The 13000-nt window shown below is 46.8% G+C and overlaps 1 protein-coding gene across 1 annotated transcript in view; it reads left to right on the top strand.

Moving 5' to 3' along the window:
* Nucleotides 1-13000, top strand: part of Wdr25 (WD repeat domain 25) — a 136742-nt gene that overhangs the window by 2985 nt on the left and 120757 nt on the right. Inside the window, exon 2 of the mRNA XM_057782854.1 lies at nucleotides 405-1227. Within this exon, the coding sequence (XP_057638837.1) occupies nucleotides 433-1227 (795 nt within the window). The 5' untranslated portion in view covers nucleotides 405-432. The remainder of the gene's footprint in view (nucleotides 1-404; nucleotides 1228-13000) is intronic.

Here is a 13000-nt window from a genome sequence, read left to right as displayed (position 1 = left end):
TTAGTCATCTTGCTGGCCCAAAGCATCACTTATTTTTAATTTTTCCTTTTTTTAAAAAAAGGTATGCTTTCTATTTTTAATTGTGTGTATGTTTGCATATATGTTGGTGTGTGAGTATGTACATGAGTGTGGGTAGTCGTGGAGATCAGAGCAGGGTGTTGGGTCCTTAGGAACTGGGGCTTCCCGTGGAACTGTGTTTGATCCTCTGGAAGAGCCTCAGAATCATGTCTTTATGTTGGAGTATCTGAAATCCTTTCTTTTAGCTCTTTTGAAAGTGCAGCCTTTGTTTTTTTATGTGTTCGTGTTAGTGGAGTTTGAAGTCTTAGGTTTTCAAAGTGACATTCCTGCTCTGAAGTACAGAACTGTTTTCCCGTTCACAGTTGCTGACTCTTGACCTTTTTTAGTTCTAGGAAGTCACCTTTGTGTGTCTACATGGCCTCGCTGGTGGCATATGATGATTCTGACTCAGAGACTGAGACCGAGCCTGCTAGAACTGTGAACCCTGAAGGTCAGATGGATGATGCCTCTGATGTGACCAGACCTTCTGGAACTGGTTTTGTCTCTGGTACAGTGGATGTGACAAAAGAGGGGGTACAACCCACAGGGCACAGTCCTTATAAAGACCCGGGGGACCAACGTCTGCCACTGGCTCGGATCTGGAGAAGTCACCCAGGATCTTGTCCCAGCCAGAGGCTACAGTGGCCCTCAAAGGACCCTGATACCACCTTCCCCACCAGTGAGCCTCCTCGTCCTTTGTGGATGAGCCGAGCTCCAGCCAGCCATGTGCCCTTGGCAGCTGCCTGCTTAAAGCCAGTAAAACCTGCTTGGGATGCCCTCCATTCACCTTCTCAGACTCAAAGCAAAGTTGAAAGCACCGCTAAAAATGCCATCTCTTTTCAGAGGAAAAGGGGTGAGGACTGTGTGGTTCCCTATACTCCCAAGAGACTGAGGCAGCTGCAGGCACTGAATCCAGAAGCTGGTGGGGGCAAAGATCTAGAGCCTCCAGGACCCCCTGCAGGATATGCCCCAGCCCCCCTCTGTGTGGCTCCCACTGTGTCTGAGTTCATCCAGCCATATTTGAACAGTCAGTACAGAGAGACTAAGGTCCCCAAGAAAATGCTTTTCCACCTACGAGGCCACAGGGGCCCTGTCAACAGTATTCAGTGGTGTCCAGTCTTTTGTAAAAGCCACATGCTTCTCTCTACTTCCATGGATAAAACCTTCAAGGTAAGGTGAGGGAAAATAGCCCACAGTGGCTCTCTTCCTGGGACGTTGTTGTGATTAGAGCCAGGTGGTGGTTGGGACAGTGGCTTTGGAAATTTCTGTAGTTCACTCTGGTGTATTTGAGAGAGGGTTCTCTGTGCTTTGCCTCAGATCTTTGGTTTTTCCTGCCCCAGTCTTTTCCTTTCCAAGGTTGCTTTGCCATAGCACCACAGTGTTAAATAAATTACAATATGCTCAGATGATAAATATCTTACTTCATTTTATAATAACCCATTATTTTAGCCCAAGTATGCCATAGTTTATTCCTTTTCTGTTTGGGTCATTCCCATGGACCATGCTGCTGTAAGCATGCTGCTGCTTACGTACCCCCCTGCCAGACCCTGGCCTGCATAGCAGCAGGCCAGGCTCAACCTGAAGACAGGCAACCCCTACTCAGGAGTAGCTGAAGTAGAAGGAGCACATTTTCCGATGTGCTCACAGCCCTGGATATTGTTCCTTTTAATCTTTCACTCATAAACTGTGATGCTTCGTTTTGTTTCACCTTGAACCCTGGTACGGAATTATCAGCACTTGAGTTTTGATAATCTAACTTTGGAGACTTATTTATTCTCCTGCCTCTGTCTCCTAAGAGCTGGGATTTATGGCATGTGCCTCCCCCCGCCCCCCAGCTTATTATTGATACAGGGTCTCTCTAGTAGCTCTGGCCGTCTTGGAACTAGCTATACAGACAAGGCTGGCCTTGAGCTCACAGAGGTGTCTGCTTCTGCCTCCCCCGCCCCCACCATCATGCTGTGTTTAAAAGGCATGCATCACCACACCCAGCTAGCTTTGGAGATCTTTAAATCAAACAGCAACTAACAAGTCTGGGAAAATGGCTTGGTCAGTAAAATGCTTGCCTTGTAAGTATGAAGATTTGAGTTTGAATCCCCAGAATCCAAGTAAAAAGTTTGGCAGGGTGACATGGACCAGGTGGAGCCTTGGAAGTTAAGGGGCTAGAGAGTCTGGTCTATATGGCAAAGTTCCAGGTCAGTCGAGAGACCCTATCTGAAACACAAGGTGGAAGACACCTGAGGATTGACAGGTAAGGGGCTGTCCTCTTACCTTCACATGTGTGCTGAGCATGTACACACACACACACACAGAGAGAGAGAGAGGCATAAACCCAGATACACTCACATAGACACACAGACAGACACACAGATACACACACACACACACACAGAAACACAGGTAGAAAAGAAGATAGATGGTCTATTGTTTGTGATGTCAGAGAAATTAGACATCTGTTTTCAGGGGATGCAGGGTGTACCGTGTAAGTTTTTTGTTTTTTTTTTTTTTTTTTTTTTTTTTTTTTTTTTTTTTTTTTTTTTTTTTTGAGACAGGTTCTCACTGTGTGGCTAGCTCTGGCTGGCCTGGGATGTTCTATGTAGACCAGATTGGCCTCAAAGGCAAAGAGATATGCCTGCCTCTACTTTCCAAGTACTGGAATGAAAAGCCTGTGCCACCATGCCAACCATGAGATATATTTAACTCCAGCCTATAATTCCAATTTCTGGCCAGCAGAACAAATAAGCTATAGGGGCCAAATACTGATGTTTACTGAGAGACCCCGGTGACCCCCTAGCTAGCTGAACTACAAGCTTCCTGGGAAGAACATGACTTCCAACAGCTCGCAAAGAGTAGCTGGTTTCTGGGCCAAGTGGGTCTCCCTCAGAGTCTGCACAAGAGAGACACTTATACCTCTGTTATGTGATCGCTTGAGAAATGTGTTTTAAAAAGCACATCATGTAGGCTGGGGGAGTGGCTTAATTAGTAAAGTGCTCGCAAATACAAGAGCCTGAACTTGATTCCCAGAATTCACATAAAAAAGTGAGTGCATACTTATCATCCCAGTGCGAGGTAGGTAAAGACAGGTGGGTCTGTGGGGTTCTCTGGCCAGCCAGCTTAGTTTATATAGTGAGTTCCAGACTGGCGAGAGACCCAATCTTAATAAACAAGGGTGGTGCATGTCCTGGTCTAGGTCGCTATTACTGTGAGGAAACATCATGACCAAAAGCAAGTTGGGGAGGAAAGGGTTTATCTGGCTTACACTTCCACATTGTAGCCCATCACTGAAGGCAGTCAGGACAGGAACTCAACAGGGCGGGAACCTGGAGGCAGGACCTAATTCAGAGGCCATGAAGGGATACTACTTACTGGCATGCTCATCGTGACTTGCTCAGTCTGCTTTTTTATAGAACCCAGGACCACCAGGCCAGAGATGGCCTTACCCACAATGGACTGGGCCCTCCCCCATCAATCACTAATTAAGAAAATTCCCTACAAGCTTGTGTTAAGTTGACATAAAACTAGCCAGCACAGTCCCTGAAGAGCAACAGCTGAAGTTATCCTCTGACCTTTATATGTTTGCCCACACAAATATATGTGCACCTGCATCTACACGTACACACACCTTCATACACACACAACTATGAAGAAAATAAGCATTTATTGCAGAGCTAGATTCCACAGAAGCTCAGTAAATGCGGCCTTAGCCCACTCTGTCCTCAGCATTCTCAAAACCACTTCTCTGAGTCCTTTTGTCTGAGATTTTGATTTGAGCCCAACCCACCAACCCAGGATGCATTTTCTCAAGTGAAGAGAGGGGGACCCAAGTGTTTAGAAGTGAGCTATGTCTGTGTGTGGTAGTTTTAGGTAGACATGTACAGGTCATGCTGAAACTCTTGTAGCTGGCTCTGGCAAGGCTGATGTCTTCAGTCCAGTCTTCAGCTGGAGTCCTGGCGTCTTTGAGTCAGGTTTTAGTGCTTCTGCAGCGTTTGCCTATGTAATCTGTGTGAGGGGTGTTCAGTGTTCCTGGAGTGGCTCATGACATCTTGGACCCACCCAGAGTCCTGGCCTCTCAGTTCTCCATCCTGATGCACAGAGGCCAGCAGGGCCTGGGACCTATCTAAGGATTTCAGTGTCTGGCTGGCTCTGGAGCACACGGGACACTCCTTGACTTTGAGCTCACCTGATGGCTGAACTTTTTTCCTCTTTTGTCCTTCTTTCTCTAGGGTTCTTCTGCTTTGCTTTTTGCTTGGCCAGTTTCTACTGAACAGTCAAGACCCAGCTCAGAAAGGGACCAATGAACAGTGTTCTTGGGTTGGGCGGTGTGCCAGGAGCAGGAGCTGCATCAAGCCAGATGGGTCATGCTCTTCCTGTTGGGACCAGACAGTCGGCAAGCTGTTTTTGTATCTAGCCTTCTGTCTTCTTACACTTAACTGGGCACTGTCCACTGTTTGAATGTAGAGGTCCTTCCCTTAGATGAGCCTGGAAGCAGGCTGGGCTCCTTCCCCAATCCCTCAGTACTAAGGGTGAGGTAGCACTCATAGGGTGGAGGAGGTTGCATTACAGTGGACTGGCTCACCTGCTGCTTTATGCCCTTGGCAAGGCTTGAGGGTTCTCTAGTGGCATAAATACCTACATGTGCTGTGTCCACAGTATCTAGTGTGCTCTTAGCTTCTGGTGGGAACTTACCTGTGGTTCTAAAGTGGTTGCTATAGTCATATCTGTCTCCAGGCCACTAGAGGGAGGAGAGTACAGTTTGGTAGATGTGGGGAGCTCAAGCCAGCAAGAAGGTGGAGAGGGTTACCATGACTGTCGCGCCTTGAACCTATGATGCTGCTTCATGGAGAGGTCAGGTGTGTCCTCATGGATGCCCACCTGCCAACTACCTGTGCACTGATGGGAAGAGGAAGACCTGAGCCCTGTGGAGTTGGTCTTTACCTGAAGCCCCCACTGAACATTTGACTACCCTGGGTTATTACTGACAATAAATTTTAGTTTTCTGAACAGACACTGTAGGTATCCCTGTTTTTGTTTGTTTGTTTGCTTTCTTTTGAGGTTTTGGGTGCTGGGGGCTTGAGGCTAGGACCTTGCGCATGCAGGCAAATACTCTGAGCTATACTCCCACTCCCCATGATTATTTTGTGTATGTGTGTCTGTGTGGGCATGTGTAGGACAGGGTAACCTTGGATGTTGTTCTTCAGGTGCCCTTTTTGAGATAGGGGTTTTCCTTGGCTTGGAACTTGCTGTGGAGGCTAGGTTGGCCAGCTGGTATATCCCAGGGATCTGCCTGTTTCCCTAAAGCTGGGATTGCAAGACTGTATGACTGTGCCTGGCTTTTTGTTGTTGTTGTTAATATAAGTTCTGGAGCTTGAACTCCAGTTCTTTTGCTTGTAAAGCAAGCACTTTACAGGTTTAGGCATCTCTACTCCCTACCTCCTGACTATGAAGACTTTAGTTTTTAAATTGTTTGCTTATTTATTATATGTGTGTTTGTGTGTGTGGCCACATGCATGCTATGGTACATGTGTAAAGGTCAGAGGATAACTTTGGGGAGCCAGTTCTCCTTTTACTGTGCCATTTCTGGGGATTGGGCTTCTGCCTTGTAACTCATTGTATAGGCCAGTCTGGCCACAAACTCATAAAGATCTTCCTGTCTCAGCCTCCAGAGTGCTAGGACTAAAGGCATGTTTCACCATGCTCCATGGTGGTTTTTAAAGGAGTCTATGTGTTGGAGCCTTGACTCTGGGCTTGGTGAAGATGTATGTGCCAGGATTGGTCCAGGAGAAGTCACAGTTGCCTTGTTTGGAATGACAAGAAGCCTGAGTTTAGGGCCGTGTTTAGGATGCTGTTCTGTGGCCTGTTCCCAGGAGGCAAGTGGGCTGGAATTGATGATGCTAGCTTGAGGCTCCTTGGCTGGTAGGAAGCTTCAGGGGGTGCCCCACCCTCCTGTCTAGTCCTCCAAATACATCCCAGGGATGACCTTTGAGGCAAAGCACTTGCCATAGTTGATTTGGGTCGATACTGACTGTGGCTGCTAGGATCAGTGTCTCCTGTTCTCACTGAGAGGTCTTGAAAACGAGGCTTTTAGAAGCTGGAGGTGAATGTTGAATTGGAACCTGAGTGAGCAGAGACTTTCATAAGATGTTGGACAGTTTAGTGATTGAGGTTGTATAAGTGGGACTTTGAGTAAGTTTAGGATGCAGAATGGGGAGTAGAAACCAGGGAGCTGTGATGGGCAGAAGGATTAGGGCATGGAGGAGGGTTCAGGTGGGCACGTGGGGATGGAAGTCCTGCCCTAGATGAGGTTGGTATGTGGTCTGCCTAGCAGTAACTGCTCCTTCTTCGTGTCAGAGATGTTGTCCACAGCTGTAAACCAAGCTCAGCTGAGTGTGAAGTGCACGCGATTATCTGCGTTTGCGTGCTCTTTCTGAACAGTAGATGAAGTTGGATGTGAGCACCTGGGCTGGGACCTGGCATGCACTGCTGGCACTCAGAATGCTGGGGTCTTGCTATCTAAGGGATTTACCCGCTTCCCTGCCAGGTGGTGGTACCTCTCTGGGATCTGAGCTGATAGAAAGGATGTAAGCTTTGCGGGGGCATCAGCCACGCCAGACCCACTTTTATATTCTCTGTAGCATCTGGCATGAAATTTGGTACATGTTAAGTGATCAATGAAGATTTAAAGACATTTTCTGGAATTTACTGCCTTGCTTTAGGAAGATTTTTTTTTTGTGAGTGCAGAAATCCTACTCGCCTCTAGGGGGCACAGTAAGACTTACTAAATCTTTGGCCCAGCTAAGCTTCTAGAATGTGGTAGAATCTTTGACTCACCAGAACATTTGCTTGAAAGGATTTTTCTCTGATCCGGAGCAGAACAACGCCGCCCATCTGACTGGCGTAGAGTGCCGCATGCCAGTCTTTCATAGCCTTAGAGCCCAGCGTTGCAGTCAGACCTTTCAACTAGGCACACTGCAGTGGAAAGATGTATTTTAATATGTTCTAAATGTTCTGTGAGCTGTAAAATATGCTTATATTAGTTTTGAAAAATTTACAGCCAGAGCAATTAAGTAAAATAAAACAATGAGTCACAGTCTCTGCACCGCTGCTCTGTTGTCACAAGCAGTGATCCTTCCTGCCTTCTGCCCTGAGCTTCAGGCTTTCATGGCTATAATCCCAGCACAGAGACCCTTTTAGACTCTCTCTCATTTCCCGGTAAACTCGCTCGGCTCTACATGTTTGAACACCCACTGCACGTCAAGATAGAATTCAGCCTTTGATGGCTTTTCTGAGGGAAAAAACCAAACACAGCTAGCCCTGTCTTTCTGTCCATACAGGGGCTGTACCAGCCCTCTCCCCAAGGGGACTCCCTGCTGCTTCAGCGAGCTTCCCGCTGTGGGGGGGGCTTCCCACTGTGGGGGGACCTGAGTTCTTACACAGGCAGATCCACACATAAAGCATCCGAGTTAGGTGCTATTTACTTGCTTTATTTGTTTTAGATTTTTTTCAATAACAAATTTCCTTAATATGTTAATAAAAAAGCAACATTGATGCTTATTTGGAAAACTTTGCAGATGAAGATAAAGGGGGTACAAAGGTGAAACTACTCCAGCCCGCACTCATCAGTGGTCCATCCTGGCCTGCCCGCAGCATCCCACGTGTTGACACAATCCAGCTGGTTGTGTGCTATCTCGTCTGCCACCATACTGTCTTCTGTATTGTTGTGGGGCTCGGGTATAGCTCAGAGGTGGAATGCTGTCTAGCAGGCACTAGGCCTGGGTTCTGCCCTCTTTCCCCCAACCAAAACCCCCGCTGAAAAACTGTCCTCAAACATCTTGTGATGGTATCATTCCTCACACTTGCCCTTGTCTCTGTGTTGTTCCCTGTAGCGTCTGGAGTCCATTTGAAAGCAAGGAGTCCCGCAGCGATCACACTGTGCATAAATGCCATCTTTTCTGCTGCTTAATGTAGTGAAGATGGGCTTTGCACTATCGGGCTTCAGCAGAAGGCCTGTGTGTGGTAAATGGAACCTGAACGTTGGCGGGCTTTCAGCGCTGCGCTCTACCGCTGCTCAGTACCAGTGTGACTTTTCTTAAGGTCACTTAGTCTCTATGGTCCGTGGGTATCACTGGTAAAGTAGAGAGAATGCCTATTGACGGGGACTGTTGCTGTAAATATGAAAAGAAATGATCTAGCCCAGTGCCTGGCATAAGCAAGAATTTCCCCCCTGGACCTGTATTGATTGGTTAGAACGTAACGTGCAGAAAAACACCTCACCTAGGGTCTTCTGACTTAATATAGCTTCTGCCTTTGTGAATCTCTTCATAGTTTGTTTTTGTGCATATGGATTTTAGAGAGTTTCATTCTCTGTGTTCCTGAGATAAATACCTTTAAAATTTATGGGGCTTCTGTGATCGTCGACACCAAGCCACTTATGCAGTCTTTTGCAGTGCTGTGCACCTGCCAGGCCCTGCTGAGAGCTGGTCCACTTGCCAGGTGCTCACTCTGACCACCAGGTGATAGATAGTTGCTTGACTCCAAAAGTTGAGCCTCAGGCAGTACTGGGGAGGCAACCTCACACTTTAGGAAACCTGGGAGGGAGCTGTGTTGTCTCCCTCAGGCAAACTGCATTTAGGAATAGCTGAAAGCTCTGTGTTGGAAGTTGGTGACCCCAGCTGGAGCCTTCTCATGTAGATCACCAGCTCTATGTTGACCAGGAACACATGAGAGAACGGGGAGTCAGCAACTGCACTGGGCCTGTCACATGCTGCTAGGCACAGTTTGTAGCACACTTTACCACAGGGGTTGAGGGACTTATTCTTAGCTACACAGCAAGCATATAGTAGAGGCAATATGGGGAGCTGGTAGGTTATAGAGACTGAGCAAAGACAGCGAGCTGTTGCTTCCTTCCTCTTTCACCTCTGGAAGTGCCCAGTTGAAGAGCAAGCCCCTCTACCAGATGGAGCCAGAATCTCTTGGGCTTCACTCCTTGGGTTCTGTTAAGGGGCAGGAGGAGCATAGATGATTTCTATGGTGGCTTAGATTTGCATTTTTATATATTACAGGATCTTGCTGATTTATCATTGTTAGTGGATCTGGTTATATTAGGGTATCTTGGATGTGCTTTGTAAAAAGTGATATATTTCACATTCAAAGACAAGGAATTTATGGATCCAAGTGCCAGAGCGAGGGTTTAGTTCAGTTTTGAAAGAATTATTCTTGATGGATTTTTACGAAATGAGATTGAGAAGTGATTTGATGCGTGGAGTAAGGAGTCGTGGAGCATTATGCAGATGATTGGCAATTTATTCCGAGCACGAGGCAAATCTGTTGGAAATGAGAGGCGCAGCTGGGGAGGAGGTGCGGGTTGTGGTGGTGGGCGTTTGGTATTTGGGGAGTGAATGATTAACAGTGCATTGAGGGTAATTAGGTGAAGGCAAGGAGAGAATGTGTGTGTGTGTTAGCACGCACACACACCAGCACTCGCAGAGATCATCTGGTCCTTCTTTATTTGACAGAGACCAAGGGACGGGTAGGCAGACACCCCGGGCTGTACATTTCTGGGCCCTGATTCCTCCTCTCTTTTCCTTCCCACCTTCCCGAGAAGGTTGACTATCCTCCGGGCTGCCCCGAGGTGGCTCCGGTGGTTGACAGCCAGGCTGTAGCGCCTCTAGAAAGTTGTAAGCTTCTGGGCTGGAATTTTCTTTTCGTGGGAGGCGAAATGTTTCTGACACTCTCTTTCCTCAAGTGAAAACCGCGATGAATTTGAGGCCAATACATGAGAACTTCCCGTTCCCTTTGCTTTCTGAGCATGTGGCTCTCGGAACAAACTGAGCTGACTGAGAGCAGCGCTGTGCTGACCCTGTGCTTTCTGCTCTCTGGGAACCTTTGTTGTTGAACTTGACTCGTTCCATGCACCAAGAGCAGCCCATGTGCAAGTGCTGCCGGAGAAACCAGGGTGCACGGAGGTGCTGGCTCTTCCTCGGGGAGCAAGTCTCATCCAATCTCATCCTGTGTCATCAAGGGGAGAATAGAGCAATTTGGAAAAATGGTTTTAATGTAATTGAAAAATGCAGATTGCAAAATTGGCACACTTAGGAGTTGAGACAGTCTAGTGAATTATTTCTTGTTGCTTTTAAAAACTTGGACACGGAAGACCGTTAAAGGAGCCCGTCTAGTGCTCAGTGAGAGCAAGGTCTTTTTACTTCTTAAAAATGGGAGTTGCTTTATATTTGATTTAGCTTTATTGTGAAAATGGTCAAACTCTGAGAAGAAAATGGCAGAAATGAAAAAAAAAAGCCTTAGTGCCCCTACTTGTGCATGCTGGCCACAAGCATCTCGTGACCAGCGTCCCCTCTGCTGTCTCTTTCTGCAAGCACCATCAGGTTCTCATCACACCACTGGCAGTTTTTGTAACCCACACTACAAAATATTTAGATGATTTTTTTTGATAGCTAGGTGTGTTGGTATATGCGTATAATCTCAGCATTTGAATGCCTGGGGCAGGGAAGAGTTTGAGGCTAGCCTGGGTTACATCTCCCGCAAAGCAAAACTCCCCCACAAAAATAGCTTTTCAAAGTAGTGATTTCTTGTCAGTATTACCAGGACTTTCCCAGTAAGAGAGGAGATTAGGGCAGCGTCACTCTTCACTGTCTTCCGCTGCTGCCTTTTGTCTGTTTAGTTTTGCGTCAGGGTCTCACTCTGTAGACTGGTCTGGAACTCATCCAGTGGCCCAAGTTGACCAGGTTGGCATCGAACTTATGGCATTCATGTCACAGCTTACTGAGTGCTGGGGTTTACAGATGTGTGTCACCTTGCACAGCTGCCGTATCTCTCTCTTGTCCTTTTCCCTTAATGGACAGACATCAAGCAGGTGCAGGTGTCTCCGATGTTGCCTTCCTATGTGGACTGAGAACATCAAGGTGTGGTGGCAATGTGGGGATACCCTGCTGTCAGCCAGGATCCCCACACTCCCCTCTAGCAAGCTTCCTGAAGTGTGCATAGGTCAGTTGGACGTGGAAGAACTTGTCTACGGTGAGCTTGCCTGAGGGTTATGAGGTGGTATGCTGAGTCCCCTGAGTGTGTGTGTGTGTGTGAGAGAGAGCTCCTTTTCGTGTGGGCAGTTTCTCTCAGACTGGTGTCTCTTATGTCCTGGGTGGACTCTCTGCTTGCTGTAGCCTCTTGTCATGAGTGCTCTGGAGAAGGAAGGGTCTCCGTGGTTTGTCATTGCCCCCCCCCCCCTTGTCAGTCACCAGTGCATCACTTCTGGGCAGGCAGACTCACAGCAATCATTTCTGTGGTGGTTCATACCAATGCCTGTGTGCATAGTGACCATGTCTCCTTGTCCTTTGTAGAGACAGAAATATCACCCCCCCCCCACACACACATCTGCTAACTTAATGGCATCTTGTTTGAGGACAAGATGAGTTCATTTATGGACAGGACAGCATGGTTAGACTCAGGTCTGGCACCTTGTGAATGCTAAATAAGTGGTTTGTCATTGGGGTTCCTGTCCATTAATCTCCTGTGGTCTTAGTGTTCCCCTTCTCCAGGTAATTTACATGCTAACAATATTGACTCTCATCATATCCTACTTCTCCTTCCCCCAGGTGATATTTGAGTTCTGGTATTTCATTATCAATTTTTTTTAAGCAAGGAAAACCTAACATCTTTTGTAGTCAAGTGTGTGGACTTCCCCCTTTGTACGTGTCCAGCAGCTTTAGGCAGTGGCATGTCCGCTCATACCCTGATAGCTGATATATAGTCACCTATATTTGACCTTCATCTAGCAGTGATTAGCTTGAGCCAGTTTCAATTCTCGTCATTGGGTCCCAGGCAGGCCACATGGCATCATGATGAATGTGTGCTGGGTGCCAGGGATCGATCAGCATATTAAGGAGCAACGCTGCCATCCCCACCAGCCCTGCTTCGTGACGCTCCCTCCCCCACACCAACACTGGCTACTAATGATTTCAAATGACCTTCCCATCCAGTTCATTCTGCAGGGCGTGAGTACACCATGACTTTCCAACCTTGCCTCAAAAAATGTTTTTTGACCCTAAAACAAATATACACCCACTATAGAGAAGCCTGAAAGGTTAAAGGAGTAAAAAGGCCACTATTGCCTCTGGAGGCCATAAGTGTAGACTTTTGGATATATTTCCATCTAGTGTTAGAAATAATTCAGTGTGGTTGCACTCCAACTATGAACTACCCCACTGCCCTGTAGCTGTAGCTCGGTATGCTGTAATTTATTGCAGTGGTTTTCAGTGTGATCTGAAAACCCCAGGGGTCCTCAAGACCCTTCCAGAGGGTCAAAACTATTTTCATAATCATACCTAGAAGTTATTTGCCTTTTCTACTCTCATTCTCTCAGGAGTGTAAATGGACTTTTCCAGAGGCTGCATGATGGGCGCTGTTGCCATAGATTAAATATCGAAGCAGATATGAAAGCCCAGCTGTCTTGTATTAAGCCAGGCAATAATGAGACCCATAAAATGTAAACAATGCCTTCTCACTAATTTTCTTTATGTTGTGAAGAATCTAGTTATTTTTATAAGATATACATTATTTATATTAACAAGTGATGGGTTTACTATTGCTAATTCTACACGAGTTAATAAATATTTTCCAATGTCCTGTTTTCAGCGGATGTGCTAACCAGCAGTAGCTGTCATGTACATAATCAACAGCTCTCTGGGGCCCATAGTCATTCTAGACAGTGTGGGAGAGACCAAGAGGTTTGACAAGTGTAGTTTTAAGTAACTTGCAATCTCATTTGGAGATGTAACTGACTTAGTAGAAATGACATCTTGTCCCAGCTCTGGGGTAAGTGTGTTCTGTTCTAGCTGTGTCCCTGTTTTTTACTTGAATAGATTCCAGACTGAGTGACAGGACCATGATGGGGGTGGTCCCGAGCCACCATTTGCTCTCAGGTGCTGAGCAGTATTAC

Source organism: Chionomys nivalis, chromosome 10 (genome assembly GCF_950005125.1).
Source record: "Chionomys nivalis chromosome 10, mChiNiv1.1, whole genome shotgun sequence".
In the NCBI taxonomy this organism is placed as follows: Eukaryota; Metazoa; Chordata; class Mammalia; order Rodentia; family Cricetidae; genus Chionomys; species Chionomys nivalis.
The sequence above is the reverse complement of the archived record's forward strand: the minus strand, read 5'-3'. Positions and strand labels throughout refer to the sequence as shown.